At 47.0% G+C, this 12,310-nt stretch overlaps 5 protein-coding genes across 5 annotated transcripts; 2 read left to right on the top strand and 3 right to left on the bottom strand.

Annotated features, from left to right (window-relative positions):
• Positions 1 to 106: 106 nt before the first annotated feature.
• On the bottom strand, positions 107 to 694 carry POJ06DRAFT_271419 (uncharacterized protein; the record flags this gene model as incomplete). The annotated part of the gene is made up of 3 exons (XM_056189504.1): positions 107 to 462; positions 516 to 621; positions 683 to 694. The coding sequence occupies 3 exons, from the start codon at positions 692 to 694 to the stop codon at positions 107 to 109; spliced, it is 474 nt and encodes a 157-aa protein (XP_056040500.1).
• Positions 695 to 1,697: 1,003 nt separating this feature from the next.
• Positions 1,698 to 3,319, top strand: POJ06DRAFT_283689 (phosphoribosyltransferase-like protein; the record flags this gene model as incomplete). The annotated part of the gene is made up of 7 exons (XM_056190121.1): positions 1,698 to 1,830; positions 1,921 to 1,972; positions 2,025 to 2,098; positions 2,156 to 2,227; positions 2,278 to 2,336; positions 2,389 to 3,105; positions 3,161 to 3,319. 7 exons carry the CDS (start codon positions 1,698 to 1,700, stop codon positions 3,317 to 3,319), a joined length of 1,266 nt encoding a protein of 421 aa, XP_056040499.1.
• Positions 3,320 to 4,124: 805 nt separating this feature from the next.
• On the top strand, positions 4,125 to 6,307 carry POJ06DRAFT_38831 (major facilitator superfamily domain-containing protein). The gene is made up of 3 exons (XM_056190966.1): positions 4,125 to 4,405; positions 4,471 to 4,591; positions 4,650 to 6,307. The coding sequence occupies exons 1-3, from the start codon at positions 4,351 to 4,353 to the stop codon at positions 6,118 to 6,120; spliced, it is 1,647 nt and encodes a 548-aa protein (XP_056040498.1). The 5' UTR covers positions 4,125 to 4,350; the 3' UTR covers positions 6,121 to 6,307.
• Positions 6,308 to 6,708: 401 nt separating this feature from the next.
• POJ06DRAFT_262391 (MBOAT, membrane-bound O-acyltransferase family-domain-containing protein) lies at positions 6,709 to 9,397 on the bottom strand. The gene is made up of 6 exons (XM_056188736.1): positions 8,696 to 9,397; positions 8,600 to 8,640; positions 8,178 to 8,544; positions 7,737 to 8,124; positions 7,404 to 7,676; positions 6,709 to 7,352 (listed from the first exon to the last, which is right to left on the bottom strand). Exons 1-6 carry the CDS (start codon positions 9,099 to 9,101, stop codon positions 7,130 to 7,132), a joined length of 1,698 nt encoding a protein of 565 aa, XP_056040497.1. The 5' UTR covers positions 9,102 to 9,397; the 3' UTR covers positions 6,709 to 7,129.
• Positions 9,398 to 10,055: 658 nt separating this feature from the next.
• POJ06DRAFT_286457 (uncharacterized protein) lies at positions 10,056 to 11,251 on the bottom strand (the record flags this gene model as incomplete). The annotated part of the gene is made up of 3 exons (XM_056190224.1): positions 10,056 to 10,723; positions 10,761 to 10,935; positions 11,088 to 11,251. 3 exons carry the CDS (start codon positions 11,249 to 11,251, stop codon positions 10,166 to 10,168), a joined length of 897 nt encoding a protein of 298 aa, XP_056040496.1. The 3' UTR covers positions 10,056 to 10,165.
• Positions 11,252 to 12,310: the final 1,059 nt, after the last annotated feature.

Genomic DNA, 12,310 nt, shown 5'->3' with positions numbered 1-12,310 from the left:
CAAGCCCTCGTTCATACTAACTTACATCTCCCAGCCACTTTTTGGAAATACATATAATTACATATATACAGCCTCGGTACTGTGAGTACGTGCTGTAATCAGCCACCTAATACCTCGATCGGCGGCGCTCATTGCTTGGACTTCTATACCGCGAACCATTTCTGCCTGAATCGTATCGTTCTCTATCACGATAGGAAGGAGGACTACGTGAACGGCGCCGCGACGAAGAGCCAGGGGGAACATATGAGTCGCGCGCACCCCATCGACCGCCGCCATTACGCGCAGCCCGGAATCCACCACGTGGCGGACCGCCAAATCCACGACGCTGTGACGGTGGCGGCATTGCATGCTTTACTATGACCTGCGCACCGTCAATATAACCGTCATTCATATGAGCAATAGCATTATCAGCTTCGTCTTCCGTTTCATATGATATATAGCAAACACCGCGGTTCGTGCGCACTATCTGACTGTCAGTTTTGAAATATAAAATAGAGAAATACACGAATTCTCACGTTTCTGGTTCATTGGAATGAGCAAATTTGTGATAGTGCCATACGTTGAAAATATGTCTCGCATGTGACCTTCATTGACATTTCTCGTCAATTTCTCCACGCTTACCTAGTTGTACAGAGTTAGAAAGTAAAACCATGAAGAGTGAACCTCGCAACGTATCACGTACTCTCTTAGGCATGGGCTGCAGTGGCTCGGGGCTACGTCGTCGGTCGCGCGCGGGACTGAGAGATCGAGAATCATAGATGCGGCTGGGACGTCTTGGACTTCGGCTTAGGCTTCTGGAATAGTTTCGACTACGGCTTCGTCTTGGTGAGAGGCTGTAACTGCGACCTCTGTCGCTCGGAGTCCTGCTACGGGAGCTGTATGATCTGGAGTAGCTTCGCGAGGACGCAAGTGAATCATAACTTCGAGAGCGGGACCGAGATGGGGTTCGCGAGCGAGACGATGGCGTCAGCGAGCGTGAGGGAATGGACGGCGGCCGGGATACTGCACGGCCAGGATTAGATGCTGAGGCAGATTTGCGAGGGCCGGGACTAACTGAACGCGCGGGTGATGGAGTTTGCGACGCGGAGCGAGAAGACCGATAGCGACTCCGGCCACGCTCTGGCGTGGGCGACCGTGAATCAGGGGCTGGACTACCCCTTTTGCGAGAGGAGGAAGCTGAAGAAGGTGCTGCTCGCTTTGATGGAGGTGACCTTGAAGGAGAGCGAGACTGGGAGCCAGCCCTTGTTACATGTTAGTGGGTCATGTAATGAGAAATCCAATTGATCCAACGATCACGATTATACAAAACTCGAATGAAGCTTACATTTTAGTCGTTCGTCTTTCACCGGTATGCGCAGTCGTTTTCTATCGCGTTTTGCTTCAATAATTTTGCAAACGAGATGACTTGATCTTGCTTTCAGTGTGGCAAGTTCTGCAAACAAACGTTTGCGCATATATGTCACAATTTGTGACGGCACATATGGCGTAAAACTGACTAGCGTGGAACCAGCGCTAACAAGGACCCTGCCATAGATTCGAGCCCGTGAAATTTTCCACGCAAACCTCGTTATCATCGGCTACCTGTAGAAGACCGCGCTCAAGTTGTAAGGTCCGGTTTTCTGGTTCATATCTTGAGCGGTATACTGCTCTGCAGTCTATTAGCGGTTTCTCAAGTAGCTGACGGCACGAACTGAACGATGCGGAAGTCGAAGGTTTTTGTGGGGTCTTCGCATCCTGAACTAGGGAAGTTGATCTGTGATCGGCTTGGTGTCCGCGAGGGACAGTGCACGTTGCAGAAATTCGCCAATGGAGAGACGTCCGTGTCTATCGGTATGTTGGAACTATATGTCATCGCAGCTAGTAGTCGGAAGCTGGATTCGTCCGTTGAGAGAAGAAATTGACTTTGACCGTCTGCCCTAGGTGAATCAATTAGAGATGAGGACTGCTATATTGTGCAAAGTGGAAGCGGCCGGTAGGTTTGGACAGTATACTGCGTCTGTGTTCATTCTCACTGATTGTAGTAGTATTAACGATCACATTATGGAACTGTTGATTATGATTTCTGCATGCCGAGGGGGCTCTGCGAATAAGATCACCGGTATGTCAAGTCGCCTACTTGTGTATTGAGATATTCAGCTGACATTTTGTCACAAAGCTGTGGTTCCATATTTTCCTTATTCCAAGCAAAGCAAGATGAAGAGGCATCGAGGAGCCATTACAGCGAGAAGTAGGATGTGCACGTGGTAACTGAGGGAAACCTCTAACATTAAAATACAGTGATTGCAAATCTTTTGACTATGGCGGGTGCGGATCACGTTATTACTATGGACCTACATGTAAGTCGACTGGCCAAAACGAGACGAGCATAGGAAGTTTAACACGACACAGGCAGCGCAAATGCAGGGTTTTTTTACCAAACCTGTCGACAACCTTTATGCGGGTCCTACATTGGCAAGATGGATCCGGCTTAATATTCCCGAATGGCGCGACGCAGTCGTAGTGTCTAAAAATCCCGGTGGGACGAAGCGCGTTACTGCACTGGCTGATGCTCTCAAAATCAACTTCGCAATGATCAACACTGACCGTCGACGTCGGAACGACTACCCAATTTCACGGGCATCTCCAACCGTCCTAGGAGCGTTTGACGAAGACGATGTCAATAGCAGTGACCCGATGACGCTATCTGAAATCAGAACAGCGCGGGTGGTTCAGGGACATGTTGTTGACGACGATTATGAGGCACCTAACGATGAAGATGCTGAAACCTCGCACGCATCCCAAGACAACGAAGTGATGTACTCGTCAGTATACTCACTTGCGTCAAATCACGATCATGCTCTTGGAGGGACGATCGACGCGACAGGGTCAGATGACGAGGACGAGCATGCCGTCGCACAGGAGCGAATGATTACCTTGGTTGGCGACGTCAAAGATCGGACGGCCATCATAGTCGATGACATGATAGATCGTCCGGGGTCGTTTATTGCTGGAGCAGAGCATTGCCGAATAAACTGTGGGGCCAAGAAGGTATATGTGATTGCAACTCATGGTGTGTTTGTTGACGGGTGTTTGGAGGCTATGGAGAACTCATGGTGTATTGATCACGTAAGTTTCTGTTGAGTGATATTAACTAAATGGACCCTATGCTCACAGTTTGCAGATTGTTGTGACGAACACGTTTCCCATTCCACCTGAGCAGCGAAATCGATCAAACAAGTTGACAATCATTGATATATCTCCGCTTTTGGCCGAGTGCATGAGGAGAAATCACTACGGAGAGAGTATATCACAGCTGTTCGATCACATGATGACTATTTAGGCTGGCAGCTGCGGCCGTAGTATCTATGCATACTTAATAATGTTCACTTGTGACGGAATAAGAAACGTCTGTGGGCGGACCATTTCCTTCGCGGAATATACATATGGGAAACGGTGTCTTGGTTATAAAAGATTGGGTGGCTTTGCTTTACTGGCTTTGATTGATGGTAGTCCAAAACATTATACGATTTTTACGATTCAAAATGAGAATTTTAGTATATTTCTCGACAGTAATTAAGCACCAGCGATGCAGCCATTATGGGCTGCAGGATCTTTCTCTCTCAACGAGGTCTGTGTCCTAACGGAGCGCTTGGTAGAATAAGGGCAACCAAGGAAGATCAAAGTGTTGATGCAAAATCGCGACTGCTTTATTGCAGGAGCGAGTAATTCAAAATTAATGCTTTGACTGGATTTGGGTTGCCGAGTCTGCTAAAGGCATGCGTTTGTATTTTTCCACCTTCGCCGTGGGGAATGTTGAGACGCATGCAAGAAACCTTTCTCACATATCTACACTGTAGTTGTGTTTACTATTGCATAAATAATTTGTTACATAGATTAATATAGATAAACTTGTTCATCGTCAAAAAGGGTGCGGATGTTAATTTACGACGACGAAAGTTTGACGTGACACTTTTGTCGCAGTAGGCGAGGATTCCGGATCGACAGCAGCTCAGAAAGTGTGTGAGAGTTTGACTCAAGATAGTTGGCAAACAAAAATAGCGAGGCGTCCGGGTAACATTTCGATCGGTCGATAAGCCGGCACAGATTCCATTCACTGTCCCTGCTTAAGGCGCAACCATTGCGCAGCGCGAGAGTTGCACCCAACGTATTCGTATTGCTAGCGCCTCGTTTGCCGTTATCTCGCTCATCAACTCCTCTGAAGTAGCTCAATGCACTCACTCCTCGGGCAGCAGCATCTCCTCACCCGGCCAATCCTACGCCTCCTCACGCGTGATTCTCTTCTTCTACTCCTTGTTCATACTACCTCTACTTTCCCCCTCAGCGTGTAGTGCAGTTCCCCTTCCTATCGCAATGTTCGACCGGCAAACTGCCCGATATGTCTCCCTTCTGGCAGACTTCTGGGTCTGTATGTGCTCCATCCGAATGTCTCGTCGCTGTGTCCATAACTGCTTGTACTAACTCCTTCAATAGCCCTTGGATCTGGAACTCACTATGTCTACTCTGCCTACGGTCCTCAGCTTGCCTCACGTCTAGGCTTCACGGCCACTCAATCCTCTGTCATTGCAACTTTGGGAAGTGTGGGTGTCTACTTGTAAGTGATCCCTTGTCGTAGTGTTAAGTCCGTAACGTCGTACTAACTAATTGTGTAGTTCTGGTCCGCCGGCTGGTGTCATTATTGATCGGAAACCTCCTCATATCCCCATCATCATTGGTGGGTGTTTAATTCTCTTCGGATATATGATGATGCGATTCGCCTATGTCTCTGAGTTGCGTTCGGTCGCTTTTGTTGGTATTTTCATGATTATCGCTAGTTCCGGAAACACATTTGCGTTCCACGCGTGTGTCAAGTGCGCCGCCATGAACTTCCCGCATAAGCGAGGTATGGCTACTTCGATCCCTGTTGCTGGATATGGCCTCTCGGCCCTCTTCTTCTCGCAAATAGGCAATGCCGCTTTCCCTGGTGACACTGGCCGCTTCATGCTCATGCTTCCTCTTCTTGCTTCTGGACTTGTCTTCTTGGGTCTGCCTTTTGCCAGAAACATTCCCCTCGACAACATTATTGACTCTGAGGTTGCTGTCACGCCGGGAGAGATTGAAGATCTTGAGACGGACGCACTGCTTAGACACGCGCGCACTAACGAGTCGGCCTCTACTGGTGACTTAAAGAGCAAAGAGGGCAATTACTCCTCCATTTCTGAGTTTGAACGTGAGGCTTCGCTCAATGGTGAGTCCTCGAGCGACGCGTCGATGGTTGACGAAATTGTCCTGCCTGTCCAGGAAGAAGTTGATATCCATGGATGGGCTCTCTTCAAGGATGTTCGATTTTGGATTCACTTCAGCATCCACGGTTTATTGTCTGGCTGTGGTCTCATGTACATCTTGTCTGCGGGTTATGTACTTCGCGCTCTCTATACCTACAGCAACCCCTATATCTCGCCTAACGATCTCCAGAAGAACCAGGCCATCCAGGTCAGTCTTGTTTCGTCGTTCTCCTTCATTGCCCGAATCGTCGCTGGTTACACTGGTGATCGTCTGAAACGCAATGGTTATCAGCGGATGTGGATTATCTTCACCGCTGCTTGCATCTTCACTCTTGCCCAGATTGGAGGTCTCACCATCACTTCGTCGAGGTTCATGTGGTTCATCTCGGTCTTCAACGGTATTGGCTACGGTTTCCTCTTTGGTTCATATGCTTCCATTATCTCCGAAATTTTCGGTCTGAAGCGATTCTCCGAGAACTATGGTTTCCTCACCATCGCGACCGTCGTTGGTTCTGATGTCTTTGCTTTCGCTTTCGGTGCTATCTATGACAGCAACAGCTACTTCATAGATGAGATGATGCCCGACGACGATTACACGGCGCCCTACAACTCGACTTACGAGTATTTCAACGGCAATAGCACCATGCGTCGCTTCGGTAGCCAAGTTGGCCAGGTTTGCGATCTCGGCCGTGACTGCTACAGAAACGCGTTCATCATCACAGTCCCTGCTGCTATTATTGCGGCTATCTTGGCCCTTAGTGTCATTTTCTACGAGCACAGACTGAAGGCTCGACAGGAAGCCGAAGCCGCTGCTGCCGTCGACGAAACCACGGAGACCGCCGCCGTCGATGCCGAGTAAGATATGTATTATGATCGCTGAATGGAGGAGACTTAGAAACCCTGTATAAGGGTGTAAATTTCACAATCTTTGCATATGCTCTACGTACTCATTCATATGTCTGTCATTGTGTCTTGGGACAGGAAGGGAAAGAGTTATTTCATTGCTTTAGTGTACACATATTACAATCATCGCGTGTCAGACGGATTTGTTCCTGGCATGAGGTTCGTTTAGTTTTCTTCTCTCGTCATCAAGTGGTTTCTGGGATTGGAGTTTGTGCTTTGTTCTTGTAATGATGGGGTGGCTCTTTTCTACTGTCATGGGCTGGAGGTTGGGTCGGTTGTTTAGAGGATTTTCATTTGGTATTTTATACATTCAAGGTAATAGTACACAGCATGTTGTATAGACGGTGTAATTATTATCGTTGCGGGAGCGGTTTACGATGTCAGGTGATGAGTTACTTGTATCATGTGTATGTATTGTCTTCTTACTCTGTATTTTTTTCGCCATTTATAGTGGGAAGGGAATTAATGGGACAAAACATTTCAAATAAAGTGTTTCTGAAGCATAGTGGCATATTTTTTTGGCTTTAGTTATTCTGAACAAACTTAATTCACTTTTATTCGTAACCAATTCGACCATAACATTGTCGCAGACCGTACCATATTTTTAAAGGATAACCAAATCAACAACGGCAAAAACGCAAACCATGTCACAAAACTCCATATTTATGTACGGTAAATAGTATCAAGCATCAAGAAATAGAAAGTAAGGCGCGTTGAAACAAAAGACCAGGCAACGACAAGATTGAGCTGGATAAAGTCTATGCAGTGGCTACGCAACCGCGGAACGCGCAAATAACATTGCAAGACGAAATGACATCCAACGAAAAATATCGAGTAAGGCCACACAAACGCAGCACGGTTTCTAGATCCCATCCCTTCTCGAGATGGGGAGACAGTCGAACTCAAGGATGACATTCCTCGATAAGTACCAAGTCAATCAACAAGCCAAAAATGGAAAAAAGCTGTTAAGCCGTAGTGCCGGGACTACTAGCATCGCTCATCTTTACTTTACCAATGCTAACATTCCATGCAAAATAGTACAGCAGCACGCCCAGCGGCTGGCCAATGAAGAAGCTAAACCAAAAGATACAATTGCCTATTATTCCAGAAGTCGGCCCATTCATCTTCTCGAGAGGCGCGGTTACTTGTATCAGTGGAATTTGAAGAATCATCGACGAGAACGCAACTCTGGCTTTATATCAGTCACAGTCAAGTTAGACAACGGAAATTGAATCGTACCCAATGACATTGTGTGTCGGAACTCCAACTAATAGCTCATGCAGAACCGCGCTGACGAAGAACACCATGACACTGGCAGTCGCAGACTTCCATCCGCGGCGCACAAGCGGCACGTAAATATGACGCCGGAAGTAGTTCGTAACAGGCTTGTTCCACAGACGCCAATACTCTCCAACAGATTTGCTGTTCCACCAGTCATCATAGAACGATCTGTCACCAAACCGCATTACCTCCGCAAGCGCATTGAGTCCAGACTGAAAAATGCAAAAAAACCTAGAGAAATCAGTCTTTCATAACATGACCAATGATTACGGCACGGCCGTCGGAACATACCCCGCAAGCCAAATAGCCATGCTAATGCTAGCCAGCTTCATGAGTCGCTCCATAATTCCCATGAATTGCAAACTGTGAAAATGCACCAAACTATTTTCTAGCGTCGGTACAGCATATTGCGCTGACAAGAACCAGATCAAAAATGATAGTCCAACCATCTCCAGAATCCGCTTAACAAAAAATAATGGCCGGAATGATGGCGATCGAGGGTATACAGGTTGATAAACAAGAGTAGGTGCCCACCAAAAGTATGACAAGTTCTTGAGAGTCAAGTTCTTAGGATATGGGGCTGAGTTGTAGATAGCTGGTGCGGGTTGAGAGTTCAGCATCGACTCCCGAAGATCACGATTTGTAAGTGCAAATGATGCGACCTTAAGACACACAATCACTGTCAATAGTTAGCGGCATATGGCGTACCACATCTAAGAGGATATAACCTACCAGCATGAATCTCGCAAGCAGTTCCAAGCAGTGGATGGTAAATAGAATTGTAAACTACAACCGTCGTAACCCACAAACACGCCATCGCGTTTACGGAATGCAATAGGACGATCAAGCCCCACATATACTTCGGTTTAGGACGCAAAATCGATATACTGCCCGCCGTTTTTCCCAATTTTGGATGAGTGCCACCTTTGTCCTCGGATTTTCGAAGCGACGCAACGTAGTGCACCGTCGGAATTGCAACTAGTCTCTCAATAACAATAGCAATGAATAAATGTAGCGGTATTGTAGCGGTCAAGAATATGCAATACAGAATGTCCTTATGTGAGATACCAAGACGAGAGAATCTGATCAGAACACCGTACTGTACAACGTCAGCATGACACTACAGACACTTCGGTAATGTGGGGCAGCGATACCTTTGAGTAATTCTCGATCACCAATCGGAGATTGCTGACAGCTGCAATTGCAGAGTTAGCCGATTCCACCAAGATTGCGCAAGGGCGGGGACTCACCGAGTACTATCATGGCTAAATTTCGAAAGCCCACAAAACTCGGTGTGGGAGTTGTTGACTCTCGCGACAAAATACTGCCACGGCTAACAGCATGGATCGGGTATATGTGACTTAGCTTTATGGTTCCCTTCGAATCATCTCGCTTCGTCGACTCAGTGACTTCCAACCTGTCCCCGTCTGCTGACCGATTCCGTGGTTCAGCGTCTTTTCCGATCTGTCTTCGCCGCGAATTTTGTTGCTGTGATATAATCCGTGACGACGCATGAACATCGGCGCCAGAGTCAACCAATTCGATAGTCGAGATATCCTCGTTGTCGTTGGCAGATCGTCTGGCACCGTGCGGACTATCGGACATGACTGTCGCGGTTGAGGCAGTTGCTGTTCCCGAACTGCCCTGATTTAGCATTCTAGTATTATTTTCAGGAATCGTGTGAATCCGAGCCTATGAATTTGTCAGGCTGTAACTGAAAGTAAGGCCAGCGAATTGTGTGGGCTGCAATGTTGGGAGATCGACTGGCGGGAGCCGCGTCAACCGAGAGCCGCAGCGTGATTGAGAGTGGTCGATCCTCTGTCCGGAATTAATTAGATGTCGGTCGGTCACATCGCCGCCCTTTAGTTGAGGTAAGAGCAGCAAAGCAGGAAGAGCGATAAGACTGTTCTCTCGATTGCCAAATTACTTGCAGTCTGTTGAAGAGTGCCTCGAGCAGCGGTGAGTCTGAGACCTCTCGCAGCCGGCGGCGCAACAACAATTTCACAATTTGTTGGTCTTGAAAGCCCTAACCCATGCACCTCGTTTGCCATTTATACCATATTCGTCACAATACGAAATAGTTATATAAGGTTTCGCGTAGCGGCCCTAACCCCATGAGATACTCTGAAACCCCAGCCGTGCAAACAACAAATTGTGGTTGCAAATGCGGCTGCTGCCACGCCGACCGAATGATGACAATGACTTTTGACAAATCCGCCATCCGCATTTAAAAATTTGCAAGATTCATTAATAGTTATTATATAGTTATACGGATTATCCGCCATATCCGCCAAATCCGCCTACAGCTCTGCATGGGTTTTCAGCCAGCAATGCCGAGTACACCCGGTCTGTCCCCCGCTTGCTACATTTTGCTTATCTATGTTATTTATTGTACGCTTTGTACCGGCCAGCTGAGGGATACCTACACCTACCATGTTGTCGCCCGTATAGGTAGCCCGACTTTTATCGCATGACAGTAGTATGCAGTTTCTCTGCATCATAGCTCGATCTAGAAGAGAGACCACGAAGGTATTTCTTCACCGATGTATCCTTTCGATCAATATAGTTGCTGCAAATCGCGAACAGCAAACTAACTAAATATTCCCATAAGATTCTCCCTCTGCGCCACACAGTTATAGCAATCCCTTGCAGCACATTTATAATCCCCTCGACAATGTCGGAGGCCACACAATATTCATCGCGGATTCGTCACGAGGCAGCTACCCAAGGTCCTCAAAGTCGCCACGCAATACCATTAAATCTCCCTTTTTCAGCTTTTCGGGCGAATACCTGTTGTGCCCATCTAAGATCTCCGACTCTTCGAAATCGACAATGACTGCTCTTCCAAGCTTCGTAAGAAGGAAATTTCGCAGAAACGAATCGTGGTGAATTACCCCGTGGCAATGGATCTGATGCAGGATAGTTTCCGTCTGCTGCATAATCCAGCGTCCTTGTGATGCCGTCAACTCCTTGCGAGAATACCACGACAATGGCCAGCCATCGATATATTCCATCAAAATGACTTTGGCAATTCGATCGGATTCTGTCGATCGATGTGGGAAGTTGCAGGAAAGATCGCCGTAGAAAAATTTCGGAACTGCGTTACCTTGCAGAGAAGTCAACGAAGAGTACGCAGCGACCTCTCGTTTGCAACATTGGAATGCGACGACCTGCCTAAACTTTGCAGGAATATCTGGTAATTCGTCGACAGGAACAAATAGGGGATCGAATATTTTGGCGACAACTTGCTTTTCATCAGGACCAGAAGCGAGGGAGCACTTTTCGATCTCAGCGACAGTGACGGGAATTTCGCACCTGGAGATGCTTCTGGATTCGAATCGCTATAGTCCCATTGCCTTCTGCGCTATAGAGAGTGAACCTGGTTCCGTGAGCATAGACGCTCTGAGGCGCTTCGACATAGTTGATGAGAGATCGTCGCGGAGGGGACGGTAAGTTCGACGTCCACTTGAGGGGAGCACTCGGTGACCTCCTGCATATTATTATGGCAGTCAAAGACTTCTAGGAGTTGTAAAGATGTGGGACAGTTTGCCGATCCCGCAACAGTCGATCTCGATTCCGCCAGCAATAGTCTGCCAGGTTGGCCACTCATTTGGGTTAGGGTTATTAGGGCAATGCAGCAACCTCCTAACAGTAGACGTTAGAGCCGAAATAGAGGTCAATTTTAGTCCTGCCCAGTCCTCAGTTCGAACAGTCGCGTTCAAACGACCCCGATTGTATGTGTCAACGTGAATCTTCAACGAAGCCAACGTGAACCCTGACTCATTGACTTCCTCTGTGTATAGCATGCTGCATTATGGATGCTCGGCAAGTACTCAATTTTCCATTGTCGTGGTACTCCATTCGAGTTACCCCTGCTACGACGGCAGGCGCTAGTTATTCTGCTACAAACAGGTTGTTCGGTTCCTTAGGAAAGCTAACAGCATGGGACATATTTGCTCAGCGGGATACCTATCTCGCTCAGATATTCCCTTCTGATTTTCTTCCCATAGAACTCGATTGGACCTATGATCTGGATCTAGAAGCCGATGTAATTCGGGCGGCTCATGTCTACCTTGTGTATTCGTAGCGTAAAAAATCGCCGATATCGTATCGTCAACAGCCCTATTTATTATAATGTTATATATCGTCGCTGTGGGTTGCTATTTAGAAAAATAAATCTGATGGTGGGTTTTTGCGATCAGCACGCTTGGGCGATCGGTTGGCTTGCCGATCAGGTTATTTGGTTTCGCGTGTGCAATTGCGCTGTGGCAGATTAGTTTGGATACTTATGCCACTGTACCCATAGAACCGAACTATTTTCGAATTTCGACTGGCTACTGTCCCATTTTGGGAAGTAGTATTTACACACGATCAATTCGTTGGGGGGTTGGATAATAATTCAGTCGTTCACATCAAATTCATTATAAGTAACTAGGAAAAATGACTCAAACCGTACTATAAACACGGGCGCTCAAACAAAAAGAATGGACACTTCTCCTCGCCCGACCTAGATGCATGTCGTCGTCTCGTTCAAACTGCACAATTCTCGATATCCAAGATATAGCTAAAATACAACCAAAGCAGTAGCATAGAAAAACTTATCTAGGGGTGTTAACGAATAAAATATTTCGTTATTCGTATTCGATATTCGTATTCGTAAAATTTCTTTTATTCGTAACGAATAAGGCTTGAACCGTCGAATACGAATAGCGAATATTATCCGCAGTTTATTCGTAATGAAATGACCCTAACCCTATGTGTAAACTTTATTTTAGTTGAACACGACGCGTAGTAACTAAACGCGTCTCTTACACAACGGCGCGTTCTATTCTACCAATATTCTTCAATTCCTTTGTAACTAATCT

Source organism: Lipomyces tetrasporus, assembly GCF_029532465.1.
Source record: "Lipomyces tetrasporus strain NRRL Y-64009 chromosome Unknown POJ06scaffold_12, whole genome shotgun sequence".
Classification (NCBI taxonomy): Eukaryota; Fungi; Ascomycota; class Lipomycetes; order Lipomycetales; family Lipomycetaceae; genus Lipomyces; species Lipomyces tetrasporus.
Note: the sequence above shows the minus strand (reverse complement) of the source record. Positions and strands in the feature narration are given on the sequence as shown.